At 43.3% G+C, this 23,934-nt stretch overlaps 1 protein-coding gene across 50 annotated transcripts in view; it reads right to left on the reverse strand.

Moving 5' to 3' along the window:
* Nucleotides 1-23,934, reverse strand: part of LRRFIP2 (LRR binding FLII interacting protein 2) — a 138,374-nt gene that overhangs the window by 63,115 nt on the left and 51,325 nt on the right. For 19 of the 50 annotated variants that reach the window (XR_016232942.1, XR_011388280.2, XR_011388279.2 and 16 more), the window contains exons 4-11: nucleotides 23,182-23,232; nucleotides 10,658-10,714; nucleotides 10,518-10,562; nucleotides 7,318-7,359; nucleotides 5,326-5,391; nucleotides 1,802-1,876; nucleotides 381-428; nucleotides 255-299 (exon numbers count right to left, since the gene is read on the reverse strand). The exons of 6 other annotated variants lie outside the window; for them this stretch is intronic. Coding sequence is in view for 41 of the 44 variants with exons in the window: in XM_089331321.1 (XP_089187447.1) it covers nucleotides 255-299; nucleotides 381-428; nucleotides 1,802-1,876; nucleotides 5,326-5,391; nucleotides 7,318-7,359; nucleotides 10,518-10,562; nucleotides 10,658-10,714; nucleotides 23,182-23,232 (429 nt within the window). In the remaining 3 variants the exon portion in view is untranslated. The remainder of the gene's footprint in view (nucleotides 1-254; nucleotides 300-380; nucleotides 429-1,801; nucleotides 1,877-5,325; nucleotides 5,392-7,317; nucleotides 7,360-10,517; nucleotides 10,563-10,657; nucleotides 10,715-23,181; nucleotides 23,233-23,934) is intronic. 25 more of the 50 variants (XM_089331322.1, XM_089331320.1, XM_070072976.2 and 22 more) reach the window with 11 other exon arrangements.

Consider the following 23,934-nt stretch of genomic DNA (forward strand, 5'->3'; position numbering starts at 1 on the left):
TGGGAGGGTGGGAGAACCCTGCAAACCTATCTTCTCTATAGGAAATGATTCTAAGTAAGAACTACCAACAGCCAGCATCACCTTCATAGAATATGCTTATTTTTAATGCCCTAAAGCTTTGTACTTGAAGCACGGGTAGCATATTCTGTAAAGCCATGTGTCCTCGACTGTTTAGGAGTTAAGCTGCTAAGCCAAAGAATTAGCACAACAGTGGCCCACTAGCAGTGCACACACTGGAAGAGGAAAATACAAACCAGACTGGCACTTCTCAGCAGACCAGAATCTGTAAGAAGGGAGGCCTATGAAAAAAACACTTTATTAAACCCCAAGAAAAGCCACTGGTAGCTCTGAAGGCAACACACTCCTTAGAAAGTACTAACCCTATAACTCTTAGAGGTCGCCAGAGGGTCACTGCACAGGGAAGAAGACTGCAAAGAAAGACAAACAGATAAGCAAAAACAAATAATCGGTCTTACCATCACAAGAGCAGAATACTTAAGTTTATGATTTTATACAAATAATTCACTAGCATTCCTGAGTGCTTAAGGGAGTTTATAAACACATTAAGCTGGGAAAACCCAAGTCATTAGAAACCTTTTTGATATCACCTGTAAGGGGTAACAGCCAAGAACAATACTTGGAACAGCCTTTCATAAACATATGTATGTCTTGCTGGTCTTTGAACATTGTTATTAGGTTTGGGACAGCAACCTAAGAAAACACTAAAGAAAAGAGAATCATGGGGCAAGGAATGTGACAAATGGTGGCCACACCCAGTCACCAGAAGTCCCTGTGATATTTTCCATGATTTCAACCCAGACTCCAACAGGCTCAAATCAGTTGTTGGGAACCAGATAAATAAGCTATGAATTAAGGCTACAAACACTTAAAATAGATTGGGGGGGGGGGGAGTGAGAGAGAGAGAGAGAGGGAGAGGGAGGGAGAGGGAGAGGGAGAGGGAGGGAGAGAGAGGGAGAAGGAGGGAGAGGGAGGGAGAGGGAGGGAGAGAGAGGGAGAGGGAGGGAGAAAGATTAGAAATTTGTATTTCAAAACATGCTATGGACAAGTTGCCTTAATTTAATCAGATAATTCATACCAGTCACAATGAATTCATGTACTACAAGGACAAAGCATTTTGTTAAAAAAAAAAAAAAAAAAAGGGATTCATCTTTTCCTGATGTCATCTGAGAATACAATTTTCAGTTTTTCCAGCCAACTCAATCAGACATGGAAAATACGAGTATTACAGTTGTGTGTGTAGGTTTTGTAAACTACATTATTTCAAATATATTATGTGCTACACATTTAATGTGTTTTAAATAATGTGTGAAATGCCTTGAAAAAACAAGATTCTAAAAGAAAGAATTACATTCTTCTTATCCCATGTGTAGACTCTCACGTGTAAGCTCTTTAAAAAGTCTTATAATATACTGATGCCTCCAGCTTACACTGGAATGCATCAAAAAATGAGAGGATTGATGGACAGATAATTCTGTGATAAAGGAAATACAATAAATTGTATAACTAGTAGGCATGTAATGTTCACTATACAATTCTTTGAACTTGCTGAATGTCTGAAATCTGTTCATTAAAAAAATGAGAATACTAGCAATACTCATTCCAACGTGGTGATTTGGTGGTTGCCACTGTTTAAAGACACACTCAGACTATGTGAATTCAGTTGCAAAACTAATATGTACACACTCACAGATTAGATATCACTAGTAAAAATGCAAAACGAGGGATTAGAAATGTGTTAAAAGTAGATAAAACACACAAAGCCAAGGAACTTTAGACAAACCCGAGTGTAGTAGGTAGAGGTGGGTTTGCTATGTCTAAGACTGCTATAGTTTCTCTGGTCAAAGTAGAGGCCACTCTGTAAAAAGCAAAATTAAACACATTTTTCTTAGGTTAAAACAAATACAAAAAGTTTGAGCATAGAGGCAAAAAACTTTCTCCTCCAAAACAGTCTTTAAAGCACCATATCATACTAACTTGAAGTAAAAATTACTTTAAGTCTCAAAAAAATCAGCATTAAAATTTAAATACTGTCCTTTGAAAGACTTGAGTTTTGTTGAGCAAGTTGGCCATACTGCCATGCTATCCCCTTTTCTTCACTATCATTTTTTGAGTACAATTCAATTAGATTGTCATCATCTAGTAAGTCAATACACTTTCATCTTCACTGTTTGAAAGATGTTATACTTGTCAGAGAATCCTCATGGACCTAAGACAATTTCTTATGAAGTTGAATGCAAGGATATAACTACTCATAGTGGTTATATAAAAACACCAGCAATCTTCACTTTCACTGTCTTGATACAGCACTGTTACATGAAAATACATCAATTAAAGTATTTTTTAGAAAGCTGTTTTTAAACCAAGTCATTACTAATTATTTTTTGTTTAAAAACAGTTTTACAACAATGGGGGCAGATGCTGTGGTATAGTGGGTAAAGCTGCCTCCTGCCGTGTTGGCATCCCATAAGGACACTGGTTTGAGTCCCGGCTATTCCACTCCAATCCAGCTCTCTGCTATGGCTTAGGAAAGCAGTGGGAGATGGACCAAGTCCTTGGGCCCCTGCACCCTTGTGCAAGATCCAGAGGAAGCTCCTGGCTCCTGGCTTCAGATCGGCCCAGCTCCAGCCGTCATAGTCATTTGGGGAGTGAATCAGTGGATGGAGGACCTCTTTGCCTCTCTCTCTCTGCTCTAACTCTGCCTTTGAAAAAAATAAATAAATCTTTAAAAAAAAGTAGGAGCAGGCATTTGGCCTGGTGATTAAGATACCCTCGTCCCACCTGAGTATCCCAGTTTGAGTCTGCGCCCTGGCTCCTAACTCCAGCTTCCTGCTAATGCAGACCCTCAGAGACAGTAACCTGACTCCTCCCACCCGCATACAAGACCTGGATGGTAATCCTGGCTCCCAGTTTTGGCCCTGGACCTGGCCCAGCTCCCGCCATTGTGGGTGTTCAGAGAGTGAGCCAGCAGACGGAAGCCCCTGCTCTATCTGTGTCTGTTTTTCTGTCTCCCAAAAAAAGTAAATGAAAAAGAAAATTTCAATAAAAACAAGATAGTTAACTCTCAGATAAACTGGAATGGAAATAAGAGATTTATTCTCATGTCATACTTTAAAATGCCCTAGAAAAATCTGGACAACTGAGTAATTACTACTTTTATAATCTTTTTTGGAAAACCACAGAAATGATTAAAGAATCATTTGCTTTCAAATGTTTCTTAGCTCCATCACTTGCCAAAATAAATTGATCAAATTCAATTATCAAAGGAGAAAATGCATGCTACACAGTCTGGTATGAAGCATTTTCAACAGACTACACGAAACAAGTAAAACTTGGAAAAAGGAGTGACTTGAGGGAGGAAAATCTATAAAATTCCCTTAGCAGCTTCTCTAGCCAAATTTTATATGCAGGTTAAGCAAAAGGAGGCCACCCCTGATTTACCCCTTCTCAGCTGTGGACACTAAAGTCAAGGGCAACCCTGCTCCCACCTCATTCCTGCCTTCCTGCATCATTACCCACCCACCCCCTCAGCTAAGAGCCAGACTCTCTCCCTCCCTCCAGAGTACCCAACACCCAATACTCCAAGGCCTCCTGCTACGGCCCCTCCAATGCATTCCAAAGTCTCCCAATCCTCTCCTGACCCAAACCACTGAAACAGCGAATTAGCAGGGAGCTTGGGACTGTATTTCCTTTGCCAGTACTGTCACAGCCTAACAGGAAACTGGTGTTCCTAGCACCCAAAGTGGGCTTCCTAGAGACATCCCATCCCCATGGAAATGTTGGATAGCCAGGTGGCTAGAATAGACAGCATATTAGTTCTACGGTTTAATTAAAGACTTTTCATCACGCTAGCATGGGAATTCAATTATTACATACTTTATGGTTTTTTTTTTTAATTAATTAATTAATTTGAAAGACAGTTACCAGAGGAAGAGAGATCTTGCACCCACTGGTTCGCTCTCAATATGGTCACAATGGCTGAAGCTGGACCGGTCTGATGTCAGGAGCCTGGAGCTTCTCCCAGGTCTCCCACGTGAGTGCAGGGGCCCAAGGACTTGCGCCATCTTCCACTGCTTTTCCCTGGTGCATCAGTAGGAGTTGGACTGGAAGTAGAGCAGCAAGGACTCAGCCTGTGCCCGAATGGGAAACCGGCGCTGCAGGCAGCAGCATTACTAGCTGTACCACAGCACTGGCCCCACATACTTTATTGTTTCTACCCAAAAAATGTATTCCAAGTGTGGTGGAAGAGAAATCAACGGCAACATTCCAAATGCCGAATGAACAAACTTTGAGAAAAAACTTGCAGCTACTTTGTGGTATTGCGGGTAAAAATGCCACCTAGAACCCTGCATCTGGTTCCAGTCCCAGCTGCTCTACTTCTGATCCAGCTTCCTGCTGACACGTCTGGGAAAACAGCAGCAAATGGCCCAGGTGCGTGGGCCCCTGCCCCAACATGGGAAATCCAGATAAACCTCCTGACCCCTGGCTTCAGGCTGGCCCAAGCCCTGGCTGATGTGGCCATCTTGGGAATGAACTAGCAGATGGAAGATCTCTCCGTGTGTCTTCCCTCTCTCTGTAACTTAGCCTTTCAAATAAATAAAACAAATTAAAAAAAAAAAAAAAAAAAAAAAAAGAAGAAGAAAGAAAGAAAACTTATGGGGTCAGCATTGTGGCATTATGGGTAAAGTCTCTACTTGCAAAGCTGGCATCCCATATAGGGTTGCTATATGGCTGCTCCACTTCTGATCTAGCTCCCTGCTAAAGGCCTGGGAAAAGCAGCAGAAAATGGGTCCCTGCCACCCACATAGGAGACCAGGATGAAGCTCCTGACTTCACCCTGGCCCAGCCATTGCAGCCGTCTGGGGACTAAACCAGCAAATCAAAGCTCTTTCTGTGTAACTGACCTTCAAATAAGTAAATCTTAAAAAAAAAAAAAAAAAAAAAAAAAAAGCAAACAAAAACTTATTTTTTTGAGTTTGGTACTGCCCATAACACTACAGCCAAACCAATTCAAATTTCTAAAATAAGGATGCAAAGCTCACTAAACCTATCCTTAAGGCATATTCCAAAAGATAACTGATAAATGAAAATACCTTGTCAATGAGCTTCTTGTACTACTTTACTAACTGTAGCTCCTAGAGTACTAAGCATACGCTAATTTGATACTAACTCCTGAAAATTAAAAAAATGTAAATGAAGTTCTAATAAGTTGTGTTTCAGTCCATTATGAAATTTCCATAATGCCTTAGGAGCACACCAAAGCAGTCACAATTCTTAAATTCCCTAAGATGACACAAGAAAACTAACCAGTGGGTCCTTATGAGAACCAGATGACCTCTTCTTCGTTCCATAAGAGGGACTGTAAGAATGATTCTGGAAGTAAATATTTAACTTTAATTAACACATAATAAAGTTTTAAAAATGAAGCATCATAAAATCACACACACAAAGGTCTATACGAAGTGTAGGCCAGGCTGCATGCAATCTGCTTCCCATCTGTTAGTGGACGATCCGCTGCATGTGAACGGCTAAGGTACAGGGCCTCCCCACACATCTGCAATCCTGTCTCTCCCCTGTGCCCAGGAAACAAAAACTGATCAGGACTTAAACCAGGCAAGAGATCTGTAGGGACCTTCACCCCACAACTCATTTGAGTCTATCATCTTTATGAAGATGACAGTCTACCTTCTTTCATAATATTCCTTACCCAAAGGCTAACAAGCAATCCTTTGGCTCAATCAAAACAGAAGTGACCAAATAAAGAACATGACGTTGCACTTCCCCAGACAATACTCTTAACCCAGTGAGTGGTGCTCGGGGGAGACCTGTCAACACAGAATGGAGGACCCAACACTGCAGCAGTGTTACTAAATGGTCATCCTGTGCAAGGCCCTCGGAGGTCAGGAGCATGACTTGCTCTCCTGAAACAAGGGAGTCCAGCTATAAATACCATACCTTTTTAGAGCCAAAGGCAACAGACGGTTCTACTCTAAGCAAATCTTCTCCCATGATACAGTCCAAATCAATGACTATAAACTCAGTTTTCTATTTTTGAATAGGCATCTTTTTTATACATTACTGCAAACATTTTAAGAGATATCCACACTCCCCTGGTCTAGAAACTCAAGCAGCCTATTCACATAACATCGTCCAAAGAAAAACAAGCTACATCTTTACTTGCTTGGCTAATGTGAAATACCATAAAAAGAAACCAAGCTAAACCAAAACACTTGGACTAAACATTTCAGGCACTGTCTATCACTACTGGATGTTTTCTGTATGGCAACTTCACACCTGCTAGCTTGTGACATACAAAATGAAACACAACTGGGCCTGTATCAACACGCTGTTGGAGGGGCTGGCACTGCTCCAAAGCGGGGTAAGCTGCTGTTGGGACACCCACTTCCCATATTGGAGAGGCAGTTTGAGTCCTGGTTCCTCTGCTTCTGATCTGACTTACTGCTAATGCATTGTGGAAGATAGGGAATGATAGCTCAAGTGCTTAGACTTCTGATATCATGTGGGAGACCTGGGCTCCTGGCTTCCACCTGGCCCAGCCCTGGGAGTCAATCAGCAAATGGAAAATACCATCTCCCTCCTTTCTTTCCTCTTCCTTCCTTTCCTTTCCCTTTCCTTCCTTTCTCTCACTCTCTTCCCTTTTCAAATAAAATAAAAACTTAAACAAACACTGGGGCCAGCACTGTGGTGTACTGGGTAAAGCCGCTGCCTGCAGTGCCAGCATCCCATATGAGTGCTGGTTCAAGTCCCAGCTTCTCCATTTCCAATCGAGCTCTCTGTTATGGCCTGGGAAAGCAGTGGAAGATGGCCCAGGCTCCTGGCTTGGGATCAGTTCAACTCTGGCTGTTGCAGCTATTTGGGGAGTGACCCAGCAGATGGAAGACCTCTCTCTCTGCCTCTGCTTCTTGGTAACTCTGCCATTCAAAAAAATAAATAAATCTTTAAAAAAAATAAAAAGCACTGTTAGAAACATGCTTTCTAGGGCAATGAGTCCGTGTGAGGTGAGTGGTTCCTCGCTTTGAGATCAGTTATCACCACCAATCTTTAGTTCTAAATGAGGATGCAAATCATTTCCATTTCATCTTGAAACTCTAAGAGAAAATTACTATTCCAATAAAAAATTATATCACAATCACAAAATAAGTTTTTGCTTTGTTAATCACACATATTCCCCAGAAGATCATAACAAAGCTGTACAATTTATTTACAATCTATGACTAACACCAACAAATGATTATAAAATAAAACCCCATATGCAACACAAAGCCATGTACTACATACTAATGATGAAAGTCTTGATGATCTGTCCTTGAGGTGACCATACTGGTCAAAGTTGATTGCATTTCCAAATTCAAAAATACAAAGAGGGGGGAAATAAAGCCTACAGTTATTAAAAATCCAATAATATTTTAAAATACTAAATAGTAAAGCTATTATGTTATGGCAAGTGCTGTGGTGCAAGGAGTGAAGCTGCCACCTGGGACATCCACATTCCAGATCTAAGTAGCCATTCAAGTCCCAGCCATTCCACCTATATGCTAATGCAGACAGGAAATGATGGCTCAAGTGCTCAGGACCCTGTTCCCCACAGGGGAGACCCAAATGGACCTCTGAGCTCCTGGTTTTGGACTGTCCCAGCAACCCTGGCTGTTGCAGGCATGTGGAAAGTAAATCAGCAAATGGGAGGTATCTGTCTCTGTAGATGGCCCAAGTCCTTGGGTCCCTGTACCCACGTGAGAGACCTGGAAGAAGCTCATGTCTCCTGGTTTCAGATCAGCTCAGCTCTGGCCATTGTGGTCATTTGGGTAGTGAACCAATGGAATGGAAGACCTCTCTCTCTCTGGCTCTACCTCTCTCTCTGTAACTCTGTCTTTCATATAAATAAAATAAATCTTAAAAAAAAAGCCATTATATTTGAATTACAAAATGTCCTTCTTCCTACTCTTCCTAGTATAAGTTAATGCTAAAGTGTATGTATACTTAAAACTGCTCATTTTTCTTTCAAACATGGGACTGAACGAGCTGAACTGCAATCAACCTGTTTTAATTTCCCTTTTCAAAATATAATGTAGAGGCCGGCGCCGTGGCTCACTAGGCTAATCCTCCACCTGCGGCGCCGGCACACCGGGATCTAGTCCCGGTCAGGGCGCCGGATTCTGTCCCGGTTGCCCCTCTTCCAGGCCAGCTCTCTGCTGTGGCCTGGGAGTGCAGTGGAGGATGGCCCAAGTGCTTGGGCCCTGCACCCCATGGGAGACCAGGAGAAGCACCTGGCTCCTACTTAGGATCAGCGTGGTGCACTGGCCACATTGCGCCTGCGGCGGTGGCGGCGGCCATTGGAGGGTAAACCAACGGCAAAGGAAGAACTTTCTCTCTGTCTCTCTCTCTCTCACTGTCCACTCTGCCTGTCAAAAAATAAATAAATAAATAAAATTAAATTTAAAAAAAAGAAAAAGAAAAAAAATTATTGAATAAAACAGAGCATTTAACATGTACACTCACAGAAAAAGTGATAGTCTTCTATAGGATATGAAACTTTTATTACACTTCAAATTCACATGTTGACTTTTTAAAATATTGGGAACTTTACTTCATCCCATAATAGCAAATTTCCATAATTATCATACTGAAATCATGGAAAGTTATAAGTGCTACAATTCCCATAAAGAAGAAAAACAATCTCATTACCTTAGAGATATTCCAGATAAGTAATTCCTTACAGTTTAATTACATCTTTCTTCTTTGTTTGCGGATTTGTTTTAAAGGCCCTAAATTAAGTCAAACTTAGGTTGCTTTAACTTTAACTTATAAACTAACATAATCAAATTTCCTAGGGTTATATAGCAACTTACAAATAACTTGCTTGATAACAACTATGTGAAAATTCACATTCTGAACCACAGAAGGAAAGCAAAGAAAAAAGTGCATACATTAAAAAGAGAAGGGGAGGGGTAGCAATCATTTTCACAGTCTGGAGCCACTCAACTTTGAAGTGCTTGTTGACTAATTCTCTTACTTTAGAAATCTTCTCAAAGTATTTAAAGAGGAAAAAAAAAGCATCTCTAGGGAGAAACATAACAAATTTATAAAAATAAAGTTTCTGTCCTGCAAAATCACTTTCAAGCTCATTATGTTAGATTTCTATAAAGATTTATTAATATTCTACTATTCTTAAAAACCTAAGGCTTTATAACTAAAATACGTATGATTCAAACACTAGTTTGCTGTGGCGCAGTGGGTTAAAGGCCCGGCCTGCAGCACCAGCATCCCAGTCGGGTGCTAGTTCAAGTCCTGGCCGCTCCACTTCCAGTCCACCTCTCTGCCATGGCCTGGGAAAGCAGTGGAGGATGGCCCAGCTGCTTGGGCCCCTGCACCCACATGTCAGACGTGGAGGAGGCTCCTGGCTCCTGGTTTCGGATCAGCTCAACTCTGGTCATTGCAGCCATCTGGGGAGTGAACCAGTAGATGGAAGACCTCTCTCTCTCTGGCTCTACCTCTCTATGTAACTCTGTCTTTCAAATATACAAAATAAATCTAAAAAAAAAAAAAAAAAAGAAAGAAAGAAAGAAAGAAAGAAACTGCCTCCCTAGGAAGCAGGTTGCTAGGGCTTTAAAAAAAAAAACTAATTAACTAACTTACTCTAAAAACACAGATCACATTCATCATAATAAAAATAACCAGTGTGAAAGATTGTCTATGATTATAAATGTGTCAATAACTAGTAAGTCAGAACAAGCTACGTTTATTACACCATATTCTTTTTATATATATTATATAATGTGGGAAGACAAACAGAATTGGGGAAAATTAACACATAAGACCTTACCTGAAAGATTATTTTACTAATGAAAAGCCCAGATGGATCACTATGCAAATTAAAAGCATTGCCTTGAGGTTTAGAGCATAAATCTCTAACAGGAAGGAGAGCAAGCAGGGTCTCAGCGCAATAAGCCAGCCTTATTTTAAGAAGCAATTTCTAATTAACCTTGATTTATTACAGTCTATGCTAAATAGGTAGGAAGTGTTCAGCAAGATGGCAAAGCATGATAAGCAGAGCACTTTTCAAGTCAACAGTTCAATTTTTCCATATAATGAAACTGTAATTAGTCACCCAAGCCTCAAAACTATTTCCCATTTAATAAACTGTATTTAAGATATTAAAGTAGGAAAAACCTGAGAGTTAGAACTAAGCAGATGTTATTCTATATAATTAATTGTATTATTTTGTGATACTTTTCCAAAATCAATGTCCTTCTACAGAAAAAGAGAATAGACAGGATAGACTAAAATATTCATGATCTGAGAATTTATTTACAGCAATAATTTGAATGAAAGCCTCACTTTTCAATCAAAGAACTCTGCTATTTTCTACATTTTTTTTAAAGACAAGGAATAATGAACACTGCCAGACTGTTGAGGCGATTGCTGATGCTGACGAAAGCTCACCCACTGCTACTACGGTATAAACAACTTCAGATACCAACCCTGTGACTGCCAAGACTCCGAAGGGACAACGCATCCTCAACTTTCTGATAAAAAGAAAAACAAACAGTAAGAGTTCATGAATGATCACATTAAGCTAGTGAGAAAGAGCATTATGGACATTTTACAAGTTACTACAAACCAGAGAAGGACGATGATGACTGGACCGGTGGGAAAACCTGGCCCTTTCCGAGTCTTCCTGGAAAAAGGAAAAAGTGTATGGAGAGTTAATGACTGATCAGACAGCTGCTTATCAGAACTGAGCAATCCTAGACGTGGCTTCACAGAGCACCTTAGGGTAGCTGCATGCATGATTTTGTTGGGAACAAAGTAGAAACAATATTGGCAACATTTTGATTTTATCAAGCTGTATGCATTTTTATAGCCAAAAAGCTCAATACATCAAGATAAAAATACACAAGTATACTTAAACAAAAGTTGAGTTCAGCATTAAGAGACATCTTTTTTAATTGTTAACATTAATTTATCATCATATTTTTTAAATATTTATTTATTTATTTATTTGAAAGTCAGAGTTACAGAGAGGGAGGGAGAGACAAAAAGAGACAGCAAGATCTTTCATTCACTAGTTCACTACCAAGATGTCTGCAAGAGCCAGTGCTGAGCCAAGCCAGAGCCAGGAGCCAAGAGCTTCATCTGGGTCTCCATCATGGGTGGCAGCAGCCCAAGTTCTTGGACCATCTTCTGCTGCTTTTCCCAAATCATCAGAAGGGAGCTATATCAGAAGTGCAGCAGCTGCGATACGAACTGGCACCCACATGGGATGCCAGCATCACAGGAAGCAGTTTTTACACACTATACCACAACGCTGACCGCAATCACAGATGTATTTTTTTGCATATCTTTTAATCTATTTATTTGACAGATAGAGTTAGACAGTGAGAGAGAGAGACAGAGAGAAAGGTCTTCCTTCCGTTGGTTCACCCTCTAAATGGCCGCTACAGCCAGAGCTACGCCAATCCGAAGCCAGGAGCCAGGTGCTTCCTCCTGGTCTCCCATGCGGGTGCAGGGCCCAAGCACTTGGGCCATCATCCACTGCACTCCCGGGCCACAGCAGAGAGCTGGACTGGAAGAGGAGCAACCGGGACTAGAACCCAGTACCCATATGGGATGCTGAGGCCACAGGCGGAGGATTAACCAAGTGAGCCACGGTGCCAGTCCCACACAGATGTATTTTAAGGAGAGAGTATATTGCTTTAAAAACACTGGGTTATAATTTTGTGATCACTGTAAAGAACTTTTTTCTCATTCACCAATCTAACTGGGAAGGAACAAATAAGTTAAACAGATCTAGATTACATGTTGCTAACATGAAAAACTAAATACTTAACAGAAATTACATAAACAACTAAGGGTGGATAAAGTCACCTCAAGAGTCATACTTTAAGCATATATTTAAAAACTTACCACAACCCCCAATAGCTAACTAAATTAAATGTAATTTAAACTTTTCCACATTCAGCTATTAGCAATGGAGCATTGGTTAGTTCAAAGAGCCTTGTACTAAAGGTAAGTTAATCCTATATGCCCCTCCCAGTATTATCTGGAATACCAGGGTGACATACATGTTGGGCCAATATCCCCTTTATACTCTCTTTTCTTTTGTTCCACTAGCTACCCAAGAGCACTTTTTAAAAATCCATCTGGGAGCCGGCTCTGTGGCATAGTGGGGTAAAGCCACCACCTCCAGTGCCCACATCCCATATGGGCACCGGTTCAAGTCCCAGCTGCTCTACTTCCCATCCAGCTCTCTGCTATGGCCTGGGAAAGCAGTAGAGTACGGCCCAAGTCCTTGGGCCCCTGCACCCACATGGGAGACCCAGAAGGAGCTCCTGGCTCCTGGCTTCAAATCAGCACAGTTCCAGCTGTTGCAGTCATCTGGGGAGTGAACCAGTGAATTGAAGACTTTCTCTAACTATCTCTCTCTTTCTGTAATTCTTTCAAATAAATAAATAAATCTTTTTAAAAAATCCATCTAAAGAGCACGGCAAAGACAGGCAGTTGACACAGCAGTTTTAAGAAGTCACTTGGGGAGTTGGTGACGTGGTACAGCTGGCCTGCAGCACCAGCATCCCAGTGTGTGCAAGTTCAATTCCCAGCTGCTCCACTTCTGATCCAGCTCCCTGCTAATACACCTGGGAAAGAAACAGAAAATGGCCCAACTGCTTAGGCCTCCATACCCCAGAAGGAGACCCAGGAGAAGATCTTGGCTCTTGGCTTCAGTGTGGCCCACCTCCAGTCATTACAATCATTTGGGGAGTGAACCAGCAGACGGGGGATATCGCACGCGCTCTCTCTCTCTCTCTCTCTTCTCTCTCTCTCTCTCTCTCTAACTGCCTTTCAAATAAATAATTTTTTTTAAAAAAGAAGTCACTTGGGACACCTACATTCCACAGCCAAGTGCCTGGGTTTAAGTCCCAGCTCTGCTTCCAATTACAACTTCCTGCTAACAGGCACCCAGGAAGGCAGCAGACGAAGCCTCAAGTACTCGGGTCCCTGCTAACCCATGGGAAACCCAGATTAAGTTCTGGGCGCCAGGCCGTGGCCCAGCCCAGACTCAGATGTGGCAGGCATTTGGGGAGTAAACAACAGGCAGAAGATCTCTCACTGTCTCTCTGCCTTTCAAATAAAAATAAGAAAATGTCTTAATTAAAATAGAGTATGACCCTTCAAATATACAGCAAAAACAGATGAATTCATGTTCATTTTCAATTATGCTTATGATAAAAATAAACTCACATTAAAGTATCTTACTAAGTACTGATACAGTTCTATATTTAAACAGCTTTTCTTTTTAGCTCCATTTGAAAACCTGCTCTACAAAGATTTGAGAAGATTACACAGTGGAGATGGGCATTTGGTCTAGCAGTCAAGATAAGTTAGGATCCTGACAGCCCACATCAGAGCACTGGGGTTTAATGCATAACTCTGCTTCTGATCCCAGCTTCCTGCCAATGCAGACCCTAGGAGGCAGCAGTGATGGCTCAAGTAATGGGTTTTCTGACATCAAAGAGAGACCTGGATTGTGTACCCAGCTCCTGGCTTCAGCTTCCTGCCTAGGAGCATTGTAGGAATGAATCAGTGGATGCAAGCTTGCAGGCTCACTTCCCCCCACCCTGCCTCTAAAATAGATAAACTGGGGGGAAGGGGCAGAATACAGAGTAAAACAAAAACCCCACATAGGCACATAGGCCAGTTAATTTAAACAAAGAACATAATTGATTCCATATCAAACTACACCTTAAAAAAGTACTGTCCAAAAGAACTTCCTGTAGCAAAGGAAACGTTCTACATGTGTGTCAGTATGGTAACTAAAACCCACATGGTGCTACTGGCCCTGGAAATGCTGGAAGCACAACAAAGAAACCAAAATGTAACCTGGACGTAGAAGCAGGCATTTGGTGTAGTAACTGAGATGCTGCTTGGGATGCCTGCTTGCTCCGTAGGAGAGCCTGAGCTCAAGGCCCAGCTCTGCCACCCGCTCTATCTTGCTGCCAGTGTGCACTCTGAGAAGCGGCAGATGCGGGCTCAAGTACCAGGGTCCCCAGCAGCCACGTGGGAAACCTGCACTGAGCTAACAACTCCTAGCTTCGGTCTGGTTCAGTCCTAGCCGTTGTGGACGTCTGGGAAGTGAACTAGAGGATGAAAGAGCTCTGACTCTTGTCTCTCCATCTGTCTCTGTCTCCCTCTGCTTCTCTCTCTCTCTCTCTTTCAAATAAATAAATGTTAAATAAGTGAATAGCACTAAACATTGAAAAATTAAAAATAAAGTGCTTAATTTTAAACAATTTAAATTTAATTATCTATACATAGCTAGTGATTACTGCACAGAATAGCATTTCTCAAAACCTCTATGACAAGGGGCTGGCATTGTGGCATAGGAGGTTAAGCCTCAGCCTGCGGTGCCACCATCCCCCACGGGCGCCAGTTTAATCTGGCTGTTCTTGCAATCCAGCTCGCTGCTGATGGCCTCCAGAGCAGCGGAGGAGGCCCAGGTGCTTGGGCCCCTGCGCCCATGTGGGAGACCTGGAAGAAGTTCCAGGCTTCCAGCTTCAGCCTAGCCCAGCCCTGGCCATTGCGGCCATTTGGGTGGTGAACCAGTAGATAGAAGACTTCTCTCTCTCTCTCTGTCTTTCTCTCCCTCTCTCTGTAACACTGTCTCTCAAATAAATCTTAAAAAAAAAAAAAAAAAAAAAAAAAAAAAAAAAACTGACAAAATATACGTTCAGGGAAAACATTAAAGCAAGCTGAATATACATTTTTACTGTACCAAAAACACACAAAATACATACTGTGGGGTGGGCATTTGGCCCTACTTGGCATCTCAAGATCTCAAGGAATGGCTGGCCTCAAACTCTGGCACTGCTTCCCATTCCAGCTCACCCTGGGAGGCAGCAGATGACAGCTCCAGTATTTGGTCCCTGTTACCCACATGGACACCCAGATTAGGCTCCAGATTCCTGGCTTCAGCCTTGAGAGAACTGGGGAATGGATCCGCAGACAGAGATCCCTGTCTCTCAGCATACTGTCCTGAGAGTAGGCTGGCAGCACCACTCTCACACGGAAAGAAAAAACATTTATGTACTTTCTACTTACTCCTCCTACCTTGAAAACTTTACATAGTGGCAAATGGGAGGAAAACAGAAGGAAATTGTAGAAAAGGCCTCAGGCCAACGCCGTGGCTTACCAGGCTAATCCTCCACCTGTGGCACTGGTACCCCGGGTTCTAGTCCCAGTTGGGGCGCCAGGTACTAGTCCCAGTTGCTCCTCTTCCAGTCCAGCTCTCTGCTGTGGCCTGGGAGGGCAGTGGAGGATGGCCCAAGTGCTTGGGTCCCTGCACCCACATGGGAGACCAGGAAGAAGTACCCGGCTCCTGGCTTTGGATCAGCGCAGTGCCAGCCATAGCAGCCATTAGGGGAGTGAACCAACGGAAGGAAGACCTTTCTCTCTGTCTCTCTCTCACTGTCTATAACTCTCTCTCTCTCTCACTGTCTAACTCTGCCTGGCAAAAAAAAAAAAAAAAAAAAAAAAAAAAAAAGCCTCAGTAATAACTCTAGAATTGTCTTTAAGAGCTAGTAGAGAGCCGGGCACCATGGAATAGCAGGTAAAGCCGCCACCTGCAGTGCCAGCATCCCATATGGCTTCGGTTCAAGACCCGGCTGCTCCACTCCCAGTCAGCTCTCTGCTGTGGCCTGGGAAAGCCGCAGAAGATGGCCCAAGTGTTTGGTCCCCTGCATCTGTGTGGGAGACCCTGGAGAAGCTCCTGGGTCCTGGCTTTGGCTTAGCCCAGCTCCGGTCGCTGCAGCCTTTTGTGGAATAAACCAGTGGATGGTAGGTAGATCTCTCTCTCTCTCTCTCTCTCTCTCTCTCTGCCTCTCTGTAACTCTATAAATAAATAAATATTTAATAAATAAATATATGTATATATACATATATACATATACATATATATATATATATAAAAGCTAGTAGAGGAGGCCAACACTGTGGTTGGTTAAGCTCCCACCCGGGATGCCAGCATCCCACATATCCCATATAAGTGCAGATATGAGTCCCAGCCACACTACATCTGATTCAACTCCCTGTTAACCACCTAGGAAAGGAGCAGAAGACGCCCTGAGTGCTTGGGCCCTTGTCATCCACATGGGAGATCAGGAGGGAATTCCAGGCTCCTGACTTTGGCCTGGTCCAGACACAGCCACTGCAGCCATTTGGGAAGTGAACCAGTGGATAGAAAATCTCTCTCTCCATCTCTATATATTAACTCTGCCTTTCAAATAAAGTATATACTTAAAAAGAGCTAGTAGAATCTTTTAAATCATGTAGACTAACTTCTTCCTTCATTTTAGAGTAAACAAATCTAAAGCACAAAAGAACTAAGTCAGAATCCATAAGATCATGGTGGGACAAGCATTCAGATTTTCTGACTCATCAGACCACGAAGATAACCATCCTACAGTAGTGAAATTTCCACCAATTACAGAGGGAAAAACAAAATGACAAAGTATTTGGGTTTTCATTCCAAGACTCTTCCTTCTCTGGAAAAAAAATGCTTCATTTCCCAGGTATTTCTAGAGTTACATTTATATTGCCAGTGGCTTTTCATGAAATAGTAGCACCAATATCCAAATAGAAAAGATTACAGCAAATTGCACTGTTAGGTGTGGGGAGCAACTCAGACTAGACTGAGTTACTGGAATTAAGACTTGTTCTATGCATCTGCTCTCCCACAATATGGCGCTGGGAGAGAAGAAAACAGCTTCTACACAGCTGCCTCCAGTTCAGCCAATAAACTGTAGGACTTGCTCCTGATTGGAGGAGAGCAGCGTATTCGGCGTGTGGGCAGCCGAGTTGGGATTGGCAGAGGAGGACTATAAAGGAGGAGAGAGACAGCATGCACCAGGAACATCTAAGGGGATCATCTGAGGGAATACCTGTGCAGCCCCCGAGAGAGCCGGCCGGAGGAGTGCCGCTCCCCTGCGGAAGTGGGGAAAGTGGCCAGGGGGAACCGCCCTTCCACGGAGGTGGAAGGGACAGTAGCCAACCCGGGAAGAACCAGCAGCAAACCCGGGGAGGGCCGAGCAGACGAAAGAACAGTGCAGGGTCCTGTGTCGTTCCTCCACGAAGAGGGGGAGCGACATAATGGTGCCGTGACTCGGATAGGAAGCCTAGGCAGGGCTTAGTGCCGCTCCTCCACGAAGACGGGGAGCGACATAATGGTGCCGTGACTCGGATAGGAAACCTAGGACGGATATGAAACTTAAGAGGGAAGAAACGGGAAGAAGTGGAAATTACCGGAGAGAGAGACTAGCAAACAGCCTAGGGAAAAGCCGGACGAAAAAGGTGCCGGAAGAAGCTATTGAAAGCCTAGGCATAGACTCAGATACGGACTACGGGGGGAAGCTGGGAGAAATCTCTAAGGTTGAAAGCGAAAGTGAAAGCTAGAACAAACAGACTTGGATACGGACTGTGGGGAGAAGCCAGGAGAAATGAGGGAGGAATATTGTTGGAAGAAAGCTTGGGGAAACATACCGGGTAGAGAAAAATGTTAGGGAAATTGAAGCCGCGGGGGGCAGGCCAAGGCGGAGACGAAAGCCACTTTGGGATTCTCAAGTTAGCCCGGGAATAGGGGGCGAAAAGTTAAAACCAGAAGCGGAAACGTAAGCCAGGTTGGGATCCGTCTGATTAGCCCGGGGAGCAAAGGACGGGAAGCCAAATCGTGGGGCGGAGACGTGAGCTGGGTTGAATTCGCCAGGTTAGCCCGGGGAACTTAGATTGAATGCTAGTGGCGGAGACGTAAGCTACGCTGTGTGACTCGTGGAGGCTGCCATGCGCAGAGAGAGCGTGCGGGGCACAAGTAGATAGGGAACGCTGGGCTAGTGCGAGACCGCGGAGTGTGCGCGCAAAGCTGAGCCGCGCAGATGAGAGAGGCGCGGGCTGAAGCGGCTCAGAGCCGGGAAGCCGCCGCGGGGCGGGTGCCGAGAAGCAGCCTCGGGGCGGGCGCCGGGAGGCCGCAGGGATAGGAGAAACAGAAGTTTAGAAGTAAAATGAGAGAGTTAGGAATGCTGGTAGATAGAAGTAAAATGGGAGAGGTAGGAATGCCCGGAGATAGAGAAACAGAAAAATAAGGCCTCCCATCAACATGGCAATGAGAGAGCTTGGATTCGGTCTGCCTGATTAGTGAGGCGATGAGCACCTGCGGGCGGCTAGCAGCTTATGCGCCGCAGGTCACCAAAGACAGGCACGTTATTAACATCAATAGTTTCCCCACAATACCGCAATGAGAGGGCTTGGATTCGGTCTGCCTGATTAGTAAGGCGGTAAGCACCAGCAGGCAGCTCGACCAGAGTATGAGCTGCAGGTCACCGAAGATAGGCACAAATCAACACCAATAGGCCTCCCCACAATATGGCAATGAGAAGGCTTGGATTCGGTCTGCCTGATTAGCAAGGCGGTAAGCACCAGCAGGCGGCTCGACCAGAGTATGAGCTGCAGGTCACCGAACACAGGCACGCATCAGCGCCTAAAAACCTCCTCACAACATGGCGAAGAGAGGACCCGGATTCGGTATGCCTGATTGATAGGACTTGTAAGAACCTGTGGCAACTCTAGCAAGTAGAGCAGAGTGTGTGCCGCGGGACACCGAAGACAGGCGCGTATCAACGCCAAAAAATAAAAAGAAAGGGGGATCTGTGGGGAGCAACTCGGACTAGACTGAGTTACTGGAATTAAGACTTGTTCTATGCATCTGCTCTCCCACAATATGGCGCTGGGAGAGAAGAAAACAGCTTCTACACAGCTGCCTCCAGTTCAGCCAATAAACTGTAGGACTTGCTCCTGATTGGAGGAGAGCAGCATACTCGGCGTGTGGGCAGCCGAGTTGGGATTGGCAGAGGAGGACTATAAAGGAGGAGAGAGACAGCATGCACCAGGAACATCTAAGGGGAACATCTGAGGGAATACCTGTGCAGCCCCCGAGAGAGCCGGCCGGCGGAGTGCCGCTCCCCTGCAGAAGTGGGGAAAGTGGCCAGGGGGAACCGCCCTTCCACGGAGGTGGAAGGGACAGTAGCCAACCCGGGAAGAACCAGCAGCAAACCCGGGGAGGGCCGAGCAGACGAAAGAACAGCGCAGGGTCCTGTGTCGTTCCTCCACGAAGAGGAGGAGCGACAGTTAGGTACCAATGACAAGGCAGAGTATAACTCTCTTCCATGGTCAGGGAAACAATACACTGTTGGGCAGGCACTGTGACGCAGCAGGGGTTAAAGGCCTGGCCTGAAGCGCTGGCATCCCATATGGGCACTGGTTCTATCCCAACTATTCTTCCGATCTAGCTCTCTGTTGTGGCCTGGGATAACAAGAGAAGATGGCCCAAGTCCTTGGGCCCCTGCACCCATGTGGGAGATCTGGAGGAGGCTCCTGGCTCCTGGCTTCGGATCGGTGCAGCTCTGGCCATTGCGGCCATCTGGAGAGTGAATCAGCAGATGGAAGACCTCTCTCTCTGTCTCTACCTCTCTCTCTAACTCTTTCAAATAAATAAAATAAATCTAAAAAAAAAAATACACTGTCATTATCCTGAGAGACCTTAACAGTACTACAGAACCCAAGACTGAATGAAGGACCAGCATGTGGCACAGCAGGGTAAGCCTCCACCTGCGAGGCTGGCATCCACATGGAGACCCGTTTGAGACTTGGCTGCTGCAATTCTGATCTAGCTCCCAACTAACGCACTTGGGAAAGCAGTGGAAAATGGCCCAACTGCTTGGGCCCTTACACCCAAGTACGAGACCTGGAAGAAGTTCAAGGTTCCTGGCTTTGATCTGGCCCAGCCCTGGCTGTTGCAGCCATTTGGGGCGTGAACTAGCAGATCAAAGATCTCTCTCTAACGCCCCTCCTGTCTCTCTAACTCTGCCTTTCAGATAAATAAATATATAAATGAATCTTTTAAAAAAACTGAATGAACAGGATAAAGCTTTAAAAAATAGATGTGTATTTGCTTCAAACTTTCTAGAAAATTACATTTTGATATATTTATTTAATGGAATATACTCTCTTTATGAAAGTTCACTGAAGTGAGGATGAAGTGTTTTAGTAAAAGGAAACCACAGGAGTCACCACTGTGGCAAGAGCAGGTGAAGCTGCTGCCTTTGACGCCAACAACCCATGCGGACACTGGTTTGAGTGCCAGCTGCTCCACTCTGATCCAGCTCCCTGGCACTGGCCTGGGAAAAGCAGCAGAAGATGGCCCAAGTGTGTGGGCGCCTGCCACCCACGTGGGAGACTGTGAAGAAGCTCCTGGCTCCTGGCTTCAGCCTAGTCCAGCCCCAGCCATTGTGGCCATTTGGGAAGTGAACCAGAGGATGGAAGACCTCTCTTTCTCTGTAACTCTTTCAAATAAACAAATCAATCTTCCAATTTTCAGTATATGTGCTGCCAAAGTGAACACTAAATAAATCTTTAAAAAAGAAAGAACAAAGAAAACCAAAACCCTACGAATACACCTAGTCGTCATCTCTGCCAACAAATATTTACTAAATTGGGGCTGGAGAAACTGCATTCACTCTTCCACACACGCATGTGCTCTGAGACACACATCAATATGCTACTCATTCAGATACCCCATTTAAAACCAGGATCATTAGGTTCATGGAATGCTGGCCAAGGCAGAGGAGCCCCAGGAAGACTTGGGCAATTCTGTTCTCGTTTGTTTCACTTCCTGACCCACCAGCAGCTGGGGTACCCTGCTATAACTTCAAGTTCTGGCTCTGTCCATGACCAAGCAAGCCACTTACTTCACCAATCCCTTGTCTTCTTACCTACCCAACGAAGACAGAAGCCTGTCTTATAATGTGAAATGAAATCCACATGAAAGCCCCAGCACAGTGCTGGCATACAGTACACACTCCAAGTGAGCTCCATTCCTGAGTTCCATGCACTTGCATTCCTTCGTCACATCCCAAAAACCCACTTCACACACAAAAGTAAGATCAGGGACTAGTAATAGTCCTATTGTGTGTATCCATATTTTACTATAAACTTATTAGTCATTTATATTTTATGTAGTGACTATCACATGCCAACTGCTGCTATGGGCCCTCAGACAAAGCAGCCAGAGAAACAAAAGTAAGTTAGAAAAAGAATCCATTTGAAAGGGGAAAAAAAGGCAGCTGCAGAAAAGGTTTAAAGCCCTCATCCTCATAACTGAAGTCAACCCCCGCTTTCTCTGCATGTCCAAGTCCTGCCTATCAATCAGGACCTGCGTTAGTCACTACTGGCATCTGAAGCCTCTAATGTAAACTGCTTTCCTGCCCTGCAAACCCAGCAGCCTAAACTGCGTACCTGTCACACACACACCTGCTTACCTGCGTGGTCTTTGTTCAACGTATCCATTTCCTTGTAACTCGTGTTTCTTGGTCTACCCTTAAACTAAAATCCTAGGCAGGAACAGGCATTTGGCCCAGGGGTTAAGTTTTCAGTTGGAATGCCACATGCCATTTCAGCGTACCTGAGTTCAAGAGCTAGCGCCATCCCAATCCTAACTTCTTTCTAATCAACAACTTGGGAGTCAGCAAGAAATGGCTCAAGTATTGGGTCCCACCACTCATGAGGGGGACCTGGAGTGAGCTCCCACCTCATCTTCAGTGTGGCCCAGCTCTAACCACTGTAGGAATTCAGTGACCAAACCAGTGAATGGGAGCCTTCTCTTTCTTCCTCTGCTTCTCAAATAAATAAACAAATAAAATTTAAAATCTTAGGCAATCTAATTTTAGAATTACAATAATTAAAAGAACAAATAAATTAATATTTCCATAGAAATTTGCTAAGTAATTTCTTTCATTCACACAAAAACATTCTTAATACATCATCAACAACAGTAACCCAGTTACATGCACAAGACACATTAAATAAGATTAATTAGGTTAGCTTTAGTTACTAAAAAAGAACAGATTCTACATTGAGATAACAAACACATACATGAGGGGTCACTTATTTTTAAGTAACAAAACATCTCTTTTTCTCTCTTTCCTAAAATGATCTCACAATGATAACTGATATGAATATTTTAATTCTGATTGCACCTTAAAATGATGCTACAAAAGAGACTTGCTTATGAAAGTTGCTTGGTTAGCAACAATTAGACAGTGGTTCCCAACCCTTTAGGAATCACATTCATCTTGGAGAATCTGATGATAAAAAATACCCATTAGCATTTCCCATAAAAGCATACGAAGTTTGCATGAGATTTTAAGGCTCATACCCTACCTCCCAAGCCTAGTCACACACCAACTTAAGAACTCCCATAATAAGTTTGGGAACTGTACCAATCTTGAAAAAAGTTCAAATTGAGGAATGACTCAATAACATTCTACCAGTCTGCAACTTTCTTGTAGCTAAAAAATTTGGTAGTGGTGGTAGAGGAACTGACAGTGAACTGAGAGAGTTGAAGAAAATAATTTTCAGAGATGAAAATATGACTTGGGGGCCAGCTCTGTGGCATAACAGGTAAAGCTGTCGCCTGCAGTGCCGGCATCCCATATGCGTGCTGGTTCAAGATCCAGGCTGCTCTCTGCTATTGCCTGGGAAAGCAGTGGAAGATGGGCAAGTACTTGGGCCCCTACACCCATGTGGAAGACACAGAAGAGGCTCCTGGCTCCTGGCTTCGGATCTTTTCAACTCCAGGCGTTGCAGCAATTTGGGGAGTGAACCAGCAGATGGAAGATCTCTCTCTCACTGCCTCTGTCTCACTGTAACTCTGCCTTTCAAATTAATAAATAAATCTGTTTTTTTTTTTTAAATGACTTGGTTCATCTCTCAGCGAACACCTTATAGACCTCATATTTAAAAAAGAGGGAGGAATTTCAGAGAGAAAAGAACAAATCTATAAAAGGAAAGACACATTCATTCACTTAATCTTTCTTGATCAGGTCATTCATGAGATAAAGGTGAAGCTATTGACCACAAAAGAAAATGGTTGGTTGGACTCCAAGTATGTATTTACAGATGAGACAAACAAGACACTCTGTGACCTTTTCAGACTGACACAGGCCAAACACTCCTACTGTGCAAACTATTAGTCAATGTTTTACTTCAAGACTGCATTATTTTAGCAACTGATCACAACATGCAAGACAGGCAATCCTGGCCTACCAGCCACTTATGAATCTGCCCCCATTTCCGATCAAAGGAGTGATGAGAGTGCTAGAAATGCAGAAGTGTCATTAATAAAATGCTTCCAACACGCTAGAGTCTCCACAAAGCCTTAGCCATACACATTTTCCCAAAGAACACTGATAGCTGACTCAAACTTAGAATTCAAAATATAGAAAATTACTAAATATGTGCAATAATGAGGTACATGGTTCTGTAGAGGCCCATAAACAGAATTATATTTGATAAGTCCCCTCTGCTTATTATTTCATATAATTTTAGGAGTATAAAAAACGACAAAGCATTGCCACATTTCCATTTCAAGCCATGAATTACATTCAGTTTTTGAAACTATATGAGGTTTTAAAAAAAATTAGCAACATACCAATTTTTTCTTGAGTTGTGATGATAACAGAATACATATAGATCTTTATCAACATCAAAAGAGGGTATTTAATACTTTCTTTCCCTTCATACTAATTCAATATCAAAAATATTTACATGAAATTTTTTAGGGCAAAGTCAATGTCAGAAGGAAAAGGTAAAAAGAGTATTTGTTTCATTTTAATCTGCCTAATTTCTATATGCTATTTGTTCTTATTTTTTCTGATATTAAAAGCATATTAAAATTTGTAAACTATAGAAAAGCATGAGAAGAAAATAAAATCAACCATAATTTTCCCACTGACAAAGTATGTAATGCAATCACTATCTAGTAATCTTTCTAGTGGTTTTTAACCCTTTAGATAATAC

The sequence above is a fragment of the Oryctolagus cuniculus genome, chromosome 4, assembly GCF_051225735.1.
Source record: "Oryctolagus cuniculus isolate XC-2025 breed Fujian yellow rabbit chromosome 4, ASM5122573v1, whole genome shotgun sequence".
Classification (NCBI taxonomy): Eukaryota; Metazoa; Chordata; class Mammalia; order Lagomorpha; family Leporidae; genus Oryctolagus; species Oryctolagus cuniculus.